The 12,853-nt window shown below is 45.0% G+C and overlaps 2 protein-coding genes across 2 annotated transcripts in view; one reads left to right on the forward strand and one right to left on the reverse strand.

Annotated features, from left to right (window-relative positions):
• Window positions 1–2,222: 2,222 nt before the first annotated feature.
• On the reverse strand, window positions 2,223–11,004 carry ZADH2 (zinc binding alcohol dehydrogenase domain containing 2). Its single transcript, XM_027678509.1, has 2 exons — window positions 9,994–11,004; window positions 2,223–3,987 (listed from the first exon to the last, which is right to left on the reverse strand). Exons 1-2 carry the CDS (start codon window positions 10,281–10,283, stop codon window positions 3,063–3,065), a joined length of 1,215 nt encoding a protein of 404 aa, XP_027534310.1. The 5' UTR covers window positions 10,284–11,004; the 3' UTR covers window positions 2,223–3,062.
• Window positions 11,005–11,255: 251 nt separating this feature from the next.
• TSHZ1 (teashirt zinc finger homeobox 1) overlaps window positions 11,256–12,853 on the forward strand; it is a 57,231-nt gene continuing 55,633 nt past the window's right edge. The window contains exon 1 of the mRNA XM_027678496.1: window positions 11,256–12,853. This exon is cut by the window's right edge and continues 954 nt beyond it. The gene's annotated coding sequence lies outside the window, so the exon portion shown is untranslated.

Consider the following 12,853-nt stretch of genomic DNA (forward strand, 5'->3'; position numbering starts at 1 on the left):
ATTTAAGTCCCCACTGTGCACACAGCTTTTAATACACCTTTTTTGCAAGCATATTAAGTGTATTGTTATTAATCCCTTGCTGTGACGCTACAGTATTTCTTTTCCTTGTATGTTGAATGTCCTATCATCATTTAAACCTCTCAGTGTGTGCATGCCATATACATTTTTCTAGCCATCTAATATTTAAACATTATTTAAATCCATCATAGCTTACTTATTCAAAGTCAGCCCAGCTCCCATAACTGTAAGTTTGTAGAATATACTTTTAAATAAAGACAAGTTGGGTTTTTTTCTTTCCTCCCTGCAACCCCAAATTTATCGTGAAACTCATCAGAAAAGCTTTATCTGCATGTTTCAGAAATACTTTTCACCCTCTCTCTATCAATAATGCTCTCTTTCAGCAATTTAAGGGATAGAAATCATACCTTTAAAACCAAAAATTACTTCTTCATTCAAGATTCATTCATGGAAGAGCAATCACATTTATCCTGAGCTACTCTTTCAGCTTAACATAGGCATTTGATGAAAAGGACAAGCCCAATGACCAAAGCCTAACCCAAACACCAAAAGGGCTATGAAATTTGTACACTGGTCAAACAAGCTGTGCAGGTAGCAAACATAAAACTTTTATTAACCTGTGATCAATATGAAAGTGCTAAACAATAATCCTGAAGCCAAAATTAAACCCAGTAACATGTCATATCTGGAATATATATGTGTGAAACTTCCAGAGGTTCCTCTTTTCCCTTATTTTGATCAGTGAAAGAGCCTAGGGCAGTTGCATTACGCAATGTTATATATGAAGTAACATATTAAAAAGAAAGTAGAATGTTGTAAGTCCAAACGGAATCCTGTTACAAGAATAATTTTTTATGACAAAAACATATGGAATTCACTGCTTCAGAAACATTAAATCTATTGAACTGACAGTGATCAACACATCTGAAAACTGGGCCACCTAGATGGATTTTGGCATTTGACTGCAGAAATTTCATTTGAAAAATTGTTACCCATGCAACTCTTCTGCATGCATCACAAATGTAACCAATTTTATTCTTTTTATTTTGCCATAGTATATTCCAAAATACATTTTTTAAAGATGCATTTATTGACCAAGGACATTGCCTTGTCTCTGAACAAGAAAAGACACCATGTGCCTAGAAATAAAATAGTGAGAACTTTGCATGCTCTTATTTTGTATAATACTTGAGTGTTTGCATCTTTCTAGTATCCAGTTGGAAGGCCAATAACTATGTAAAACACAAACCCAACACAATATCTGTAATATTAGAGATGAAAGAGGAAGTATGTTTTCAACTGCAGATCTTGGTGACAACAAAAATTATAGTGGTTTCATGTTTACCTTGCGTAAAAGAGAAATGGTAACAAAGACTCAAGCCATTCTGCCCTTCCCCAAAATCTACTGAAGTGAGACTAAACCTAGTGGTCAGGCATGACCCCAAAAAGGGACAGTTGTCCATTGTACACAACTCCTTTTGATGAATTACATCATAATAAAAAATTACAATAAAAATGCGCTAAATCAAAATTAGAAATACTTTTTCTACTGTCTGTACTGCTGAATAAAATACATGTTTTCATGTTCCTTTGGAAAATGTGTGTACGGTCAGTCCTGAATAATGCCCTAAAATTAAGTTTACCTTGGATTTTTTCCTTCAAGCCCTAGACATTATCAGTCTATCATTATGTTTATTATGAGGTGTATGATCTTAGGAAATTTTCATCTCTCCAACTGCATACAAACGAATATAATTTCAAAAGATGTGGCAAAATTGGCCTTTAAGATTTTAAACATTTGCTATGGAAAAAAGATGTGGAGCAAGCAGTTTCAGTATTTTATTGTTCTGGAAAATGTTATGCTTCAAGCTGGAATTCCCACTGTATATATCATTAACAATATCTATTAAGTGAGGAAGAATTTTCAAAACTTTACAAAACCTTTTAACTGCACCCACTAGATAACCTATGCCTGAGTATCGGTACCTGTACCAGGTACTGTGACTGTAGATTTAAAATGGTCTTGCTGTTTGTAAAAGGGCTTCTGCAGAAGCAATATTTGGTAAAAGTAGAAGTAGCAGCCTGGTTATGGGAAGTCACTTAAAAAATGAGCAGTCAAAGAACTCTTCAGAATGGAGAATACCTACAAAAGAGCTAGTCAGCAAGAAACACATAAATATGAATAAATGCCAGGAACATTTAAATAGCTTTTAAAACTTTATTTAATCTTCAAAAATATACAGGACCTGAACACGTACGAACATGGCTCAAAATCTTGCTCCAACAACTTTTCAGTACTGACTAAACCACAGACTGGACAGTAAACAGCAGCAGTAGAAAATTAACAGGCAAGAAAATGAGACTATGTTGCAATTTGTAGTTAAAGATTTGAAAGAAAATGGCACAGTTGTTTATAGTTATGAAATACATGATTTAAAAAAAAAAAGTCAAGTTGCTTAACATCACTGACATGTCAGCATTGGAGGATAAATTTCCCTGTACAACCAGTCGAGGAATATTACTATGATCCGTGATGCAACTGAGTTATGATTATCACGTTTGTGACAAAAAATCAAGAGCATTTTTTTCCCAGAAACTTCAAGAGATTAACAGAGCAAACCAAAGATACAACTCTTTATTTAGTCTTGTTCTAACAATTTTATTTTTAAATCAGGGAATCAAAATTGCCAGAAGATTTTTTTCCTGAGCTGAACTATATATGAAGTCTTATCAAATCAGGCTGACAGACTAAATTTGCCTCTGCATCAAGACTTATTCTGTCAAGAACAATGTTCTTGTCTCACGCTAACCTAAATGACAGAATCAAACACAGGCCCATTAAGTCCATGCTACAGCCACTGATTTAAGCACTTATAAGAAAAAAAAAAACAAAAAAAACCAAACTCACCCTTTTTTATTAACACCTTAGTGCTGTTTTTTAATATAATATCCATTACTAAGCTTAAAAAAAGAAATTGTTTCTAGTAAATCTGGGGCATAAAGTGCCCATTTTCTCTCTTCTGATTTATATCATTGTTCTGTTTTTACAGCTTACTGTTGACAGAGTGAGGTAATTCAACTACAATTTTTCCAATGTTTTTTCCCATGTACATGTAATCTACAGCACGGAATACAGACTCCAAGCCAGTGAACTTGCCCTCCGGAGACATGTCTCCAAAGTCCACCTCACAAACCAGGTCTCCTCTTTCATACATCTCAAGCAGATGCTTCAGAGCCATTTTGTATTCAGAAAGGTAATGGTTCAAGAAGAAACCCCGGATGCTGGCAGACTTCTTCAACAGTTTTGCTGGCAATAACTCTGCTTTAATGGGCTGGAGGCCAGTGGGGTTTTGGTAGCCAGTGATAAACCCAATAACTATCAGGTGCCCTTTGATAGCCAAGGAATTGAGAGCCAAGTCAAACATCTTTCCCCCAACAGATTCATACACCACATCCACACCTTCGGGGTAGTCCTTCCTAAGCACAGATTCGATATTTTCAGTTTTATAGTTGATCGTACGGTCACAGCCAATGGATTTCAGAAAACCACTCTTTTCATCACTGGAGCAGGTTCCAATTACATGGCATTTTGCCTTCTTTGCAAGCTGCACAGCAAACTGGCCCGTTCCTCCAGCCGCTGCTGTCACCAGAACCTTCTTGCCTTCAGACAGGTTTCCCAGCTCTTTCAAACTGAGGTACGCAGTAGCGCCACTTACCATGAAAGTAAGAAACTCGGGTTTCACTGAGGGTAGAGGAACTGCATGTCTGGCAGGCACAACTGTGTATTCAGCAAAGGAACCTGCTTTCACGTAGGCCACAGCTTGACCCACTGTATAATCTGCACTAGCACTGAGTCCTAACGCTACCACATCACCGACACCTTCAAAACCTATATCAAATGGGGGTTTAACTGATGCATCATATCGACCAGCTGAGTAGTTTATGTCAGATGCATTAATGCCGACAAATCTAGAAGAAAACAAAAATGTATTAACGAGATTTACTCCTTACCAAGTTCAACATTCAATTTAAATTTCTGGGATAAATACCAGATTTTTTCTGATTACTGGCATATTTGAACAATGAGTACACTCCAGAGACTACTTTAATCAGACTTCTATAGTTTACATTCTGTTACTCTAGAATTATAGACAAATTTTCTAAACAAAAAAGTCCCAAACCAGAAACCTAAAACAAAACAAAAAAAATTCCCTTATATTTTCCTTAGGTCCATTTGACCAAGCTCAGCAAGCTAAAAATAATTGTGTAAAAGCTTAAAGGATGAAAATTAATTGACCACTTTATACAAGATGTGAAAGCACTGAAGAATAAAACATGCAGAGCGGTAAATATGTGGATTCTGGCAACAAATTTACATTTTTGAATATAATAATACTGTTAATGACTAATGATCATATTAACTGTCGATGTCATTTGCAAGGTCATGTTACTGTAGGCAAGTACTTTTTAATTGATGGAGTCACTACAGCAAATTTGCCTTTTGATGTAGCTAATGTCAACGTTAAAACATTTTTCTTTATATAAATTACTTGCAACACATCAAAACAACCTTGCACAGAAGGACTAAAATTTTAAAACTGAATATCAAGTCCTACCGACCTCTAACAGGTGAAAATGGATGGCATTTTTTTAAATAGAAAGATAGTGACATTCTCACAACTTGATTAAACACTAAGAGATAATGATAAAAACAAAGTTATGATCTAGCTTAAATGCAAAGAATATTGAAGTTTGGAGTTTTTTAAGTAACAATATCTTTACACAGGCAAGGGAAGGAGGGGGAAGGTTCTGTTAACTGGAAAATGTAAAAAAGAAACACATGCAACAACAACGCCAGGACTGTTACTACATGTGGATGTGACAACTCGAAAGGTGTACTTGACACCATGTAAAAGCTGCAGAAGTAGGCAAACAGTGCACTTTTAATTGTTGCAGTTAGCAACAAGCTCAGATCGTATGTGTATGTAGTTTTAAATTGCTTGCACACAGAGCGAGGAGAACTAAAATCGCTTTGCTCCTTTTGATTTCCTTCATTCTTTACAGCGTGGGGAGCTTCAAATTTTCATCAACGTTATATGTAAAAAGACACGTATGCGTAAACATATCCATGCAATAAAATAGGTGAAAGCGACTGTTGCTCTTGGTAATCCTGCCTTCAACTCACTCGCAACAAAAAATGCCTACGTCTTGTTCTAAGATACAAAAAATCTTTTATTATCCTACTTTGAGGCGACTTCCATATAGGACTGCTAAAAGATGTATAAAAATTGGTAACGGAGTTGCAGCTTCGCAGGCAAACCGTGTCCCTCGGGCGCCTGGCAGAAGGGCTTGGAGCACCGAGGCGAGACGTGTCGGTGCTGCCCCGGCCTCCTCCCGCCCATACACCCCAGTTTCGGCGGAGGGTGAGGAGCCAGTGGGGAGCTGTGCTCGCCTCCTCTCCGGCCTCATCGCTTCGCCCAGCCGGGGCTCTCGGTAGCTGTGAGGCCACCCCCGGGGCGCTCACTGCCCCCGGCCCCGACCCACTGGGCTCAATCTCCTTCCCCACGCTCCCGGCGCGCGTCCGCCTTGGAAGGGAGCGGAGCAGCCGTGCCCTCGGCTGGGGCAGGGCATCCCCGAGAAGGGCAGGCAGCGCAGCACTAGGAGTAACAAGCACCCGTCTCTCCAGGAGCTTCCTCTTCCCGGCGCTGCGCGGCAGCGCGCACAGCATAAAGACAGGTAGAACAACCCTCTGAGGACAAAAACTTTGAGTGCGGGGAAGGGGCGAGTCGTGCGGGGGCCAGGCGCCTGCCGAGCAGGGCTTGAGCACACGCACCGCTGCTTTTGTTCTGCAGCCGGGGAGGATGCGAACCCGTCCCCGCCTGGGCCGCACCGCAACTTGTGCGTGCGGCTGCAGGGGCCGCGGCGCCCAACTTGGTGCTGCCCGGCCGCGCCGGGCAAGGGATGCGGCGCTTTCCGCGGGGGTGAGCAGGGGATGCGGGGCGCCCGGGGAGGGGGGCGGCCGTGCCCGCCGCTGCCCGCTCTGGCAGGAGGCTGGGGCAGACAAAGCCGTGTGCGCTGCCCCGCTGCGCGGGGAGCTCGTCCCCGCCGCCCGCCCGCCCCCTGGACACACACACAGACACACGCACACACAGAGACACGCGTGCACACGCACCCGCGCGCTCCCCGTCTCTGCGGGGCGGCTGGGCCACGGGAAATGATCCTCCCTGGGCTCCTGGGTTCATCATTATTAATCAACACAGCCTGCCGTCCAGCCCTCCCTCCCCCCTCTAATTTTTTTAACCTCCTTTTTATTGTGTGCAAACCCAAAACTCCTGTTCGCATTGTATGAGCTGCTTGTTTTTTCCCCGCCTTTTTTTTTACAAGATTGTTTAGTTTCTTAGATTCCTTGCACATTAAAATGATCGTACGCACCGTCTGGATTAAAACATAGTGTCTAATCTGCCTTGTCATTCCAGCTGACAGAAGTGAGGTGGGTAGGATGTGCCTGCAGTTTCTTAGATTACTTTGCTTTTAAAAGTAGCAAAAAGCACGAGTTACAACTTGAAAATCAGTCTACTAACTTCTGAGACTGAGGAAAGGAGAAAGCACAGAAGTAACGACTACTTGGGGCGCTGGTGGGTTTTAAGACCTTTTATATTGCCTTGATTTACTTTCTACCTTTAAATCTATTCTTTTGAAGTTTCTAATTGAGGTTTGCTCCTCACATCTCAAGATGCAAACCTGAAGGGGGGGTGAAAAAAGCTTAAGATTGGCTTTTTTAAAAATTATTACACACATTGAGTCACCCGTTTTATTTATACCCAACAGTGTTGAACCCCCTCGTACTGTTTATTACAGAAAACAGGAGGACACCGCCGAGGGGAAGAAATGCTGCTTTTAGTACCACAACAAAGCACGAGACACTGAAAACCAGCACCACAGCCTCAAGCACAGACAAAACAAAGTCATTCAAACCAGTACTATGCAAGAAAAACATTATTTAAACCAAACACTCAGCAGGAATAGTCCTCCACTTTTCCCACTGTGATCCATTAGTCCCCTGGTTCAAAAAAAACTTTCCCAACCCCTTTTATTCCCTTTCCTATAAACTTTGTTTCCATCTTCCAGGCAGACAGTAAATCCTTACAGTTATTTTGGAAATATGTCACTTCCTCAAGAAAATCTCGAAAATCCCCCAACAACTTTAAGAAGGACCAAATCTTCACAGCCTTTGGTCCTTCTCCTGCAATAAAACAGAGAACCCTTGCTTCCACACCTGCCCTCGCCCTGCTTCCTCCCCAAAACAGGACAAACGGACATAAGAAACTTAAATGGCTTCATTAACGATGTTTTTACCACCTTTTCCCCTCCTCTTCCTCTCCTACACAGAATCAAAGTAAAAAAAAATTGCCTTAACTGATTTCTAGTTTTGAAGGATTTTTGTATAAAAGATGGATTATTTTTTTTCTGTATAAAAAAGAAGTAAGGGTTGCTGGCATAGTTCTCTAACAGATAAGAAAGTTCCCCCTAACTGCCTCTTATTTTAAAATATCTATCTATACACAGATTTTAATTTCCCATTCCCATAAATCTCAAACCAGATTTTATTGTGGTGAATGAGGATTGTTTTGCATGAAAAGCTCAAAGCAATTAATACTATTCATGGGCGTGACTGGGACTAAAATGAACAAATACGTAAATTCCCTCCTGGAACTCAAAGTCCTTTATTGTTTTGTTTTTAATTGTATGCTTCTACCTATTAGAAAATCTATAGTTGTGTTTAGGGCTTGAGTTTTTTTGCTTGTTTCTTTTTTTTTTTAAACTAAATAAAGTCAGGGACTCATCCTTCTGGGATGAGATAATGCTTCCCCAGAATGACAAGAGAGGGGGAAACATTTAGAACTCGCTTCCTGCTGCAGCCTCCATAAATGTCTTACAGTAATGTGATCCTGTGTCTTCTGTGATATTCTCCAGAAAATAACAGTAAATAGAGAAGAAATTACACAAATAATACAAAATGTAAGAACTCTAAACCTAGACTTCATTGTTCACCTCTCCCTCCCCTCCATCCTCACCCATGCATGTGTGCCACTACAAGAACATGTGTGTAACAGGCTGATGTGTTAAAACCCAGTAATTGCCAGCCTGAATCTGTGGACCAGCTCCAGCCTTTAGTCTGGTATAAGCCCTTTTACCTTGAGATGTGCACATCCCACAAGCACCCAAGGAGCCCACCCAACAAAGGGAGGGAGGACAAGGAGAAGGAAAGAGTTACAGTGGAAACTACATATTAAAAAAAAAAAAAAATTTAAATTTACAGGAAGGCGGGGAAGGGATGAGAAAGACTCCAAGTGCATATGTCGAGGGGAGGGGATTTGAGAAACAAGGATGTCACTCTGCCTTGCATTACCCGAAACTTGCTACTTGTATCTCAAGTCTTTCGACCTCTTCCACAAAAAGGAATTTAACTCCAGCTGGATGGCTGTTTCATGCCATTACTGTTCCACGGTCATTAGTGGATGCAGCAACACAATGTTTTAGACTTTGAGGTTTGTAGGGAATTTTGGTCTCAGAAATCCTAGTGGGAGATGTCAGCATTGGATTAAAGTGCCACAGCAGCTTTCTTGTGAGCTCCTGGAGGAGTCTCTGCTCTTCTTTCTTCTTGCCCCCTCTTTATGTGTATTTATATGTCACATATGGACACATAAATGTATGTTACACATACACACGGTGTCACACGCTGCCTTAATATAACTTGCAGCATTGTTCTCAAGGCAACTTAGTGCTTCTCTAATCTTTAAGCTCCCACGGAGAGCATGGTAAACTATGTGTTACGAGTTCCTTGCTTGACAAGAACCTTAGAGTGCTATTCTCTCCAGTGCCAGCCACGCGGTCTGCTCCAAAGTTCCCAGAGTTTCAGCTTCCCCTCGTGATCAGAGAAACCGCACGACCTTAAAACGCTTAGTTTTAGTGCAAGGTACCACGGCGTCTAGGAAGGAGTCACCGAGAACGAGCAGGTTTTTATGGAGCCAGCTGCGGGAAGGCACGTTTTGTCCTCGGGAGTCTTCATTTCACGGCGAGCTGGCCACCGTGCCGGGCGTGTGATTTACGGCGCGTTATGCTAAGCAAAAATGTCACCTCCTCACTCTTCCCCCTACCCGGCTCCACTCCGAAAGCCGCCAACAACCGCAGGCCCTCGTCCCGCCGAGGGAGGCCGAGGGCCGCCCTGCCCCCTCCCGCCGCCCGCCTTTGGCGCGCAGGGACGGGGGTGGCGCCGGGCCCGGCCCTCGGCCTCCCCGGTGAGTCACGGCGGGATGGGTGGATAGATGGATGGGGGCGAGAGGCGGGCGGGGGCAGGGAAGGAGAGCGGCGTGCGGGGCAGCGCCGAGGCAAGAGCGGCTGGTGCGGTCCCGCACACACGGCGGTGCCGGGGCACTGCGCGTCAGCGTCCCCGCTGGGACTGTGCGGGTGCGATGGGGACACGCTCGCGCCCCGGGCACTACGTTCGTGTAACGAGCCCAGGCAGAGGCCTGGGAGGGGCTCTGCGAGCGCTTCCCGGCGTCTCCCTCCCTCCTCGGCGCTCACCGAACATAGAACTTGCCTCTTCTGCCGCCGCCCCACCCCCTGGCAAAGGGGCCCTGGGGTGTTTCTCTTCCTTCGGGCAGGCGCACGCCGGGAGCAGCGCACACAGACAGACAGACAGACACACCCTCCCGCCACGGAAAGAGGAGGAGGAAGTGTCACCCTCACACACGTGGATAGGGCGACCGGGCTGTAGCACCAGCCGTTCAAAACAACAACAACAACAACAATAATAAAATGAAATTAACAGTCGCCAGATGGCGGCTGGTACAACTTTGGAGCCGGTCTCCGAAGTGAGGGACCCTGTGGGAAGGAGGAGGCCACAAGGTGCCAGAAGTCGGCGGGGGCCGCCGCGGGGCCGGGGCGCAAGAGGGGAGGGCGAGGAGGGCTCACCTGTTCCTGACAAGGAGGTCTCCGTCTCCCGGGAGTGGCACGGGCGCGTCCTGCTGCAGAGTGACCGCTTCCCTGAAGTTTTGGCTCAGCTTAGTCACCACCAGCTTCTTCATGGAGCTGGGGATGGACGAGCCCTGGAAATCCAGAAAGTGACGGGAGTAGGACATGTCCAGGATGGGCCGCGACCAGCTGCCACCGATGTAGGACCAGGCGGGACCGGGCTGCCGCCGCCACCACCACCGCGTTGCCCGGGAGCTCAGCAAAGCGCCGCTTTTCGCGCTAAAACTCATGCCCTGCCTCGGCTCTCCTCTCCCGCCCCGCTCGGGAGAGCTCCGGCTCGGGATCCTCCAGGCAGCTCGCACGACCCGCCGGCAAGAGAAACTCCCCGCTCGCAGCTATGTGTGTACGTAAACAGAGCCCCCGCGCCGCAGGCTGTCCCTCCCCGCCCAGCCGGCCCCTCCGCCGCACGGAGACGCCGCCGGAGGAGCAGCAGCGGCGGCGAGATGGTGCCCCCGCAGCTGCCGCTCGTCTTCTGCCGCCGCTGGCGCTGCCGAGGAGCGAGGCCGGCCCGCTCCCGCGGCCGTCCGTCCCGCCGGCGCTGCGCCTGCCCCTGCCTGCGCCTGCCCTTCCTTGACTGCTCTGCCTGCCAGGGAGGCAGGTGTGCGGCGGGCCGAGTTGCCTCCTAAAGGTGGTGGTGGCAGCTTTTAGTTTGCACCCTGCCTCTGACTAACGGGTTTAAAAATCGGAGGGGGGAGGGGGGAAGACAGACAGACGGACAGAGAGAAACGCCTCGAATTACCCCCCGCGTCCCATTCTTTAGTTTACAAAAAGAGATTATCTTCCTGCCAAAAAAAAAAAAAGGAAGGAAAAATGAAAAAAGAAAAGAAAAAAAAAAGAGTGGGAAGAAAGCACGGTAAATTATGGGCCGGGGAAGGTTAGAGAAGTGCGGAGAAGTTGCAGCTAATCTCCTAATGTTGTTATTAGCCGCCGCCGAGGAGCCGCTGCCCGCGGGCGGACGCTCCGCCCCTTCCGTGCGAAACGTTTCACTTCCTCGCAAGGTGCTACGAATCAACCCCGAGACGGCGGCGGCGGCTCTGCGCCGGCCGCGGGAGGGGATTTAAACGGGAGAAGACGTTCCCGCTGCCACCGCCGCTGTCCTGCCGGCGGGGGAAGGGTAACAGGCTGCTCTGTCAGTTTGTTGGGGTCGCTGGGGTTTTCCCCCGCTCCCTGCTACTGCCAGAAAATATTTTTGGGGGTTTTTTTCCCCTCCTCTTCTTTCTCCTTAAATATGTATATATATTTATATGTATATGTATAAAATCACCTCTCACTGTAGACTACGTTTGGGTGATGGAACCTGCGCAGGGAATCAACTGGGTCAAGGGACCGAAGTCAATGTGATAGAGCCGCCAATCCCAACTTCGTAGAACTGAAGCATTGTAATAGAGATGTTGCACCGATGTCGCGTGTAGTTCCCAGAATTAACTCCCTCCTACCAGTATAAATTGCTCAATGCTTAATTGTGCGGTGTTAAGAAGAAAAAAAAATCCCCTTCTGCCCGAAAAAGAACAAAACTGCAGTTCCAAGTGTTTTCCTTTAGGAATCAGCTGAGTAGTTTTTATTTGCTTTTTAGACTTAAAAAAAGAAAGGGAAGAACGCTTCTGTTCTCGCAGCTAACGTTATATAAATCCCGAGACACATACTGTGCAAAATGTATTAGCAGCATGTTTCATATGCTGCAGTTCTCGCTCTGCAATCTGTTGGTATTTTAAAGAAAGAATGAACTGTAATCTCCCACAAATCATTTTTAATTCAATGCCGGGTATACGTGTGCCACGGCGAGGTATCATCTCCTGCCTGCCTCTTTTTTTTTTTTTTTTTTTAAGTTTGCTGGAACAAGACCTCTGCCGAAGTTAAATCAGCACATGCGTCTTGCACAGCACTTTAGCAAGTGGATTATAATAACAACCCCCTCAACGCGTATCTCACATGAGGAATCTTTTATGCTGTGCTGTATTAAGACTTTTTTTTTTGTCATATTGTTTAGCTCTGGGAAAGGGAAAAAATGAAAACAAAGCAATTAAAAAGATTGACAGGTATGGGTTTGTGTGAGACCTATTTGTAATTGTCAGGGTGACGTGGGCAAGAGGAGGAGGAGTAACAAACTGAAGCAGGAAAAGCAGCTCGATGTGTCTGTCTATCAGTTGAGACTGTCTGAGAGCCCTGGGATCCGAATGTGTGTTATATTTCAGTGAAAAGAGAAGAGAGGGAGAGTGGATCTCTTTCTCTCCCAGGAGTTTAAGGCGGGGGGGGACAGTTCACGTTAATCTGTCCCACTCAGTGAATGTCTTTTCTTTCTCCCCCCTCCCTCTTTGCACACACTCTCCGGGGCTTTTCTTGGTTTTGGCAAATTTTTTTGTGTGTGTGTGTTGTTTTTTTTCTTTTTTTTTTCTTCTGTTGCAGATCAAGATCAGCCAAAAAAAAATCCATGATAAAAAAATGTGTTTGCATTATATTTAGTAGCAGAAGAAGCTTCGATTTGTGGAAGAGAAAAAAAAGGGAGAGCAAGAGAGAAAAGTAGTCCTCTCCGGTGGTGACACTGTTTGATCTGTGACTGTTTGGAAGGTGGAGGAGTGACTGACATTTCCCATCCGGTGTATATGTATGTATGGGGGCTTTACTCCTTTTTATGATTTGCTTCCTTGCTCTTAGACTAAGTGCTGGGAGGAGAAGGAGAGACTGGATCGACCTCGTTTTTTGCACAATGAACAAACTATTATCAACGCAATAAAAAACCAAACAAACAAAAAACCCCCCAACAACAACAGCAACAACAACACACAAATCCACGAGCTTGAAA

This window comes from Neopelma chrysocephalum, unplaced genomic scaffold, assembly GCF_003984885.1.
Source record: "Neopelma chrysocephalum unplaced genomic scaffold, ASM398488v2 Primary Assembly neopelma1_22b, whole genome shotgun sequence".
Classification (NCBI taxonomy): domain Eukaryota; kingdom Metazoa; phylum Chordata; class Aves; order Passeriformes; family Pipridae; genus Neopelma; species Neopelma chrysocephalum.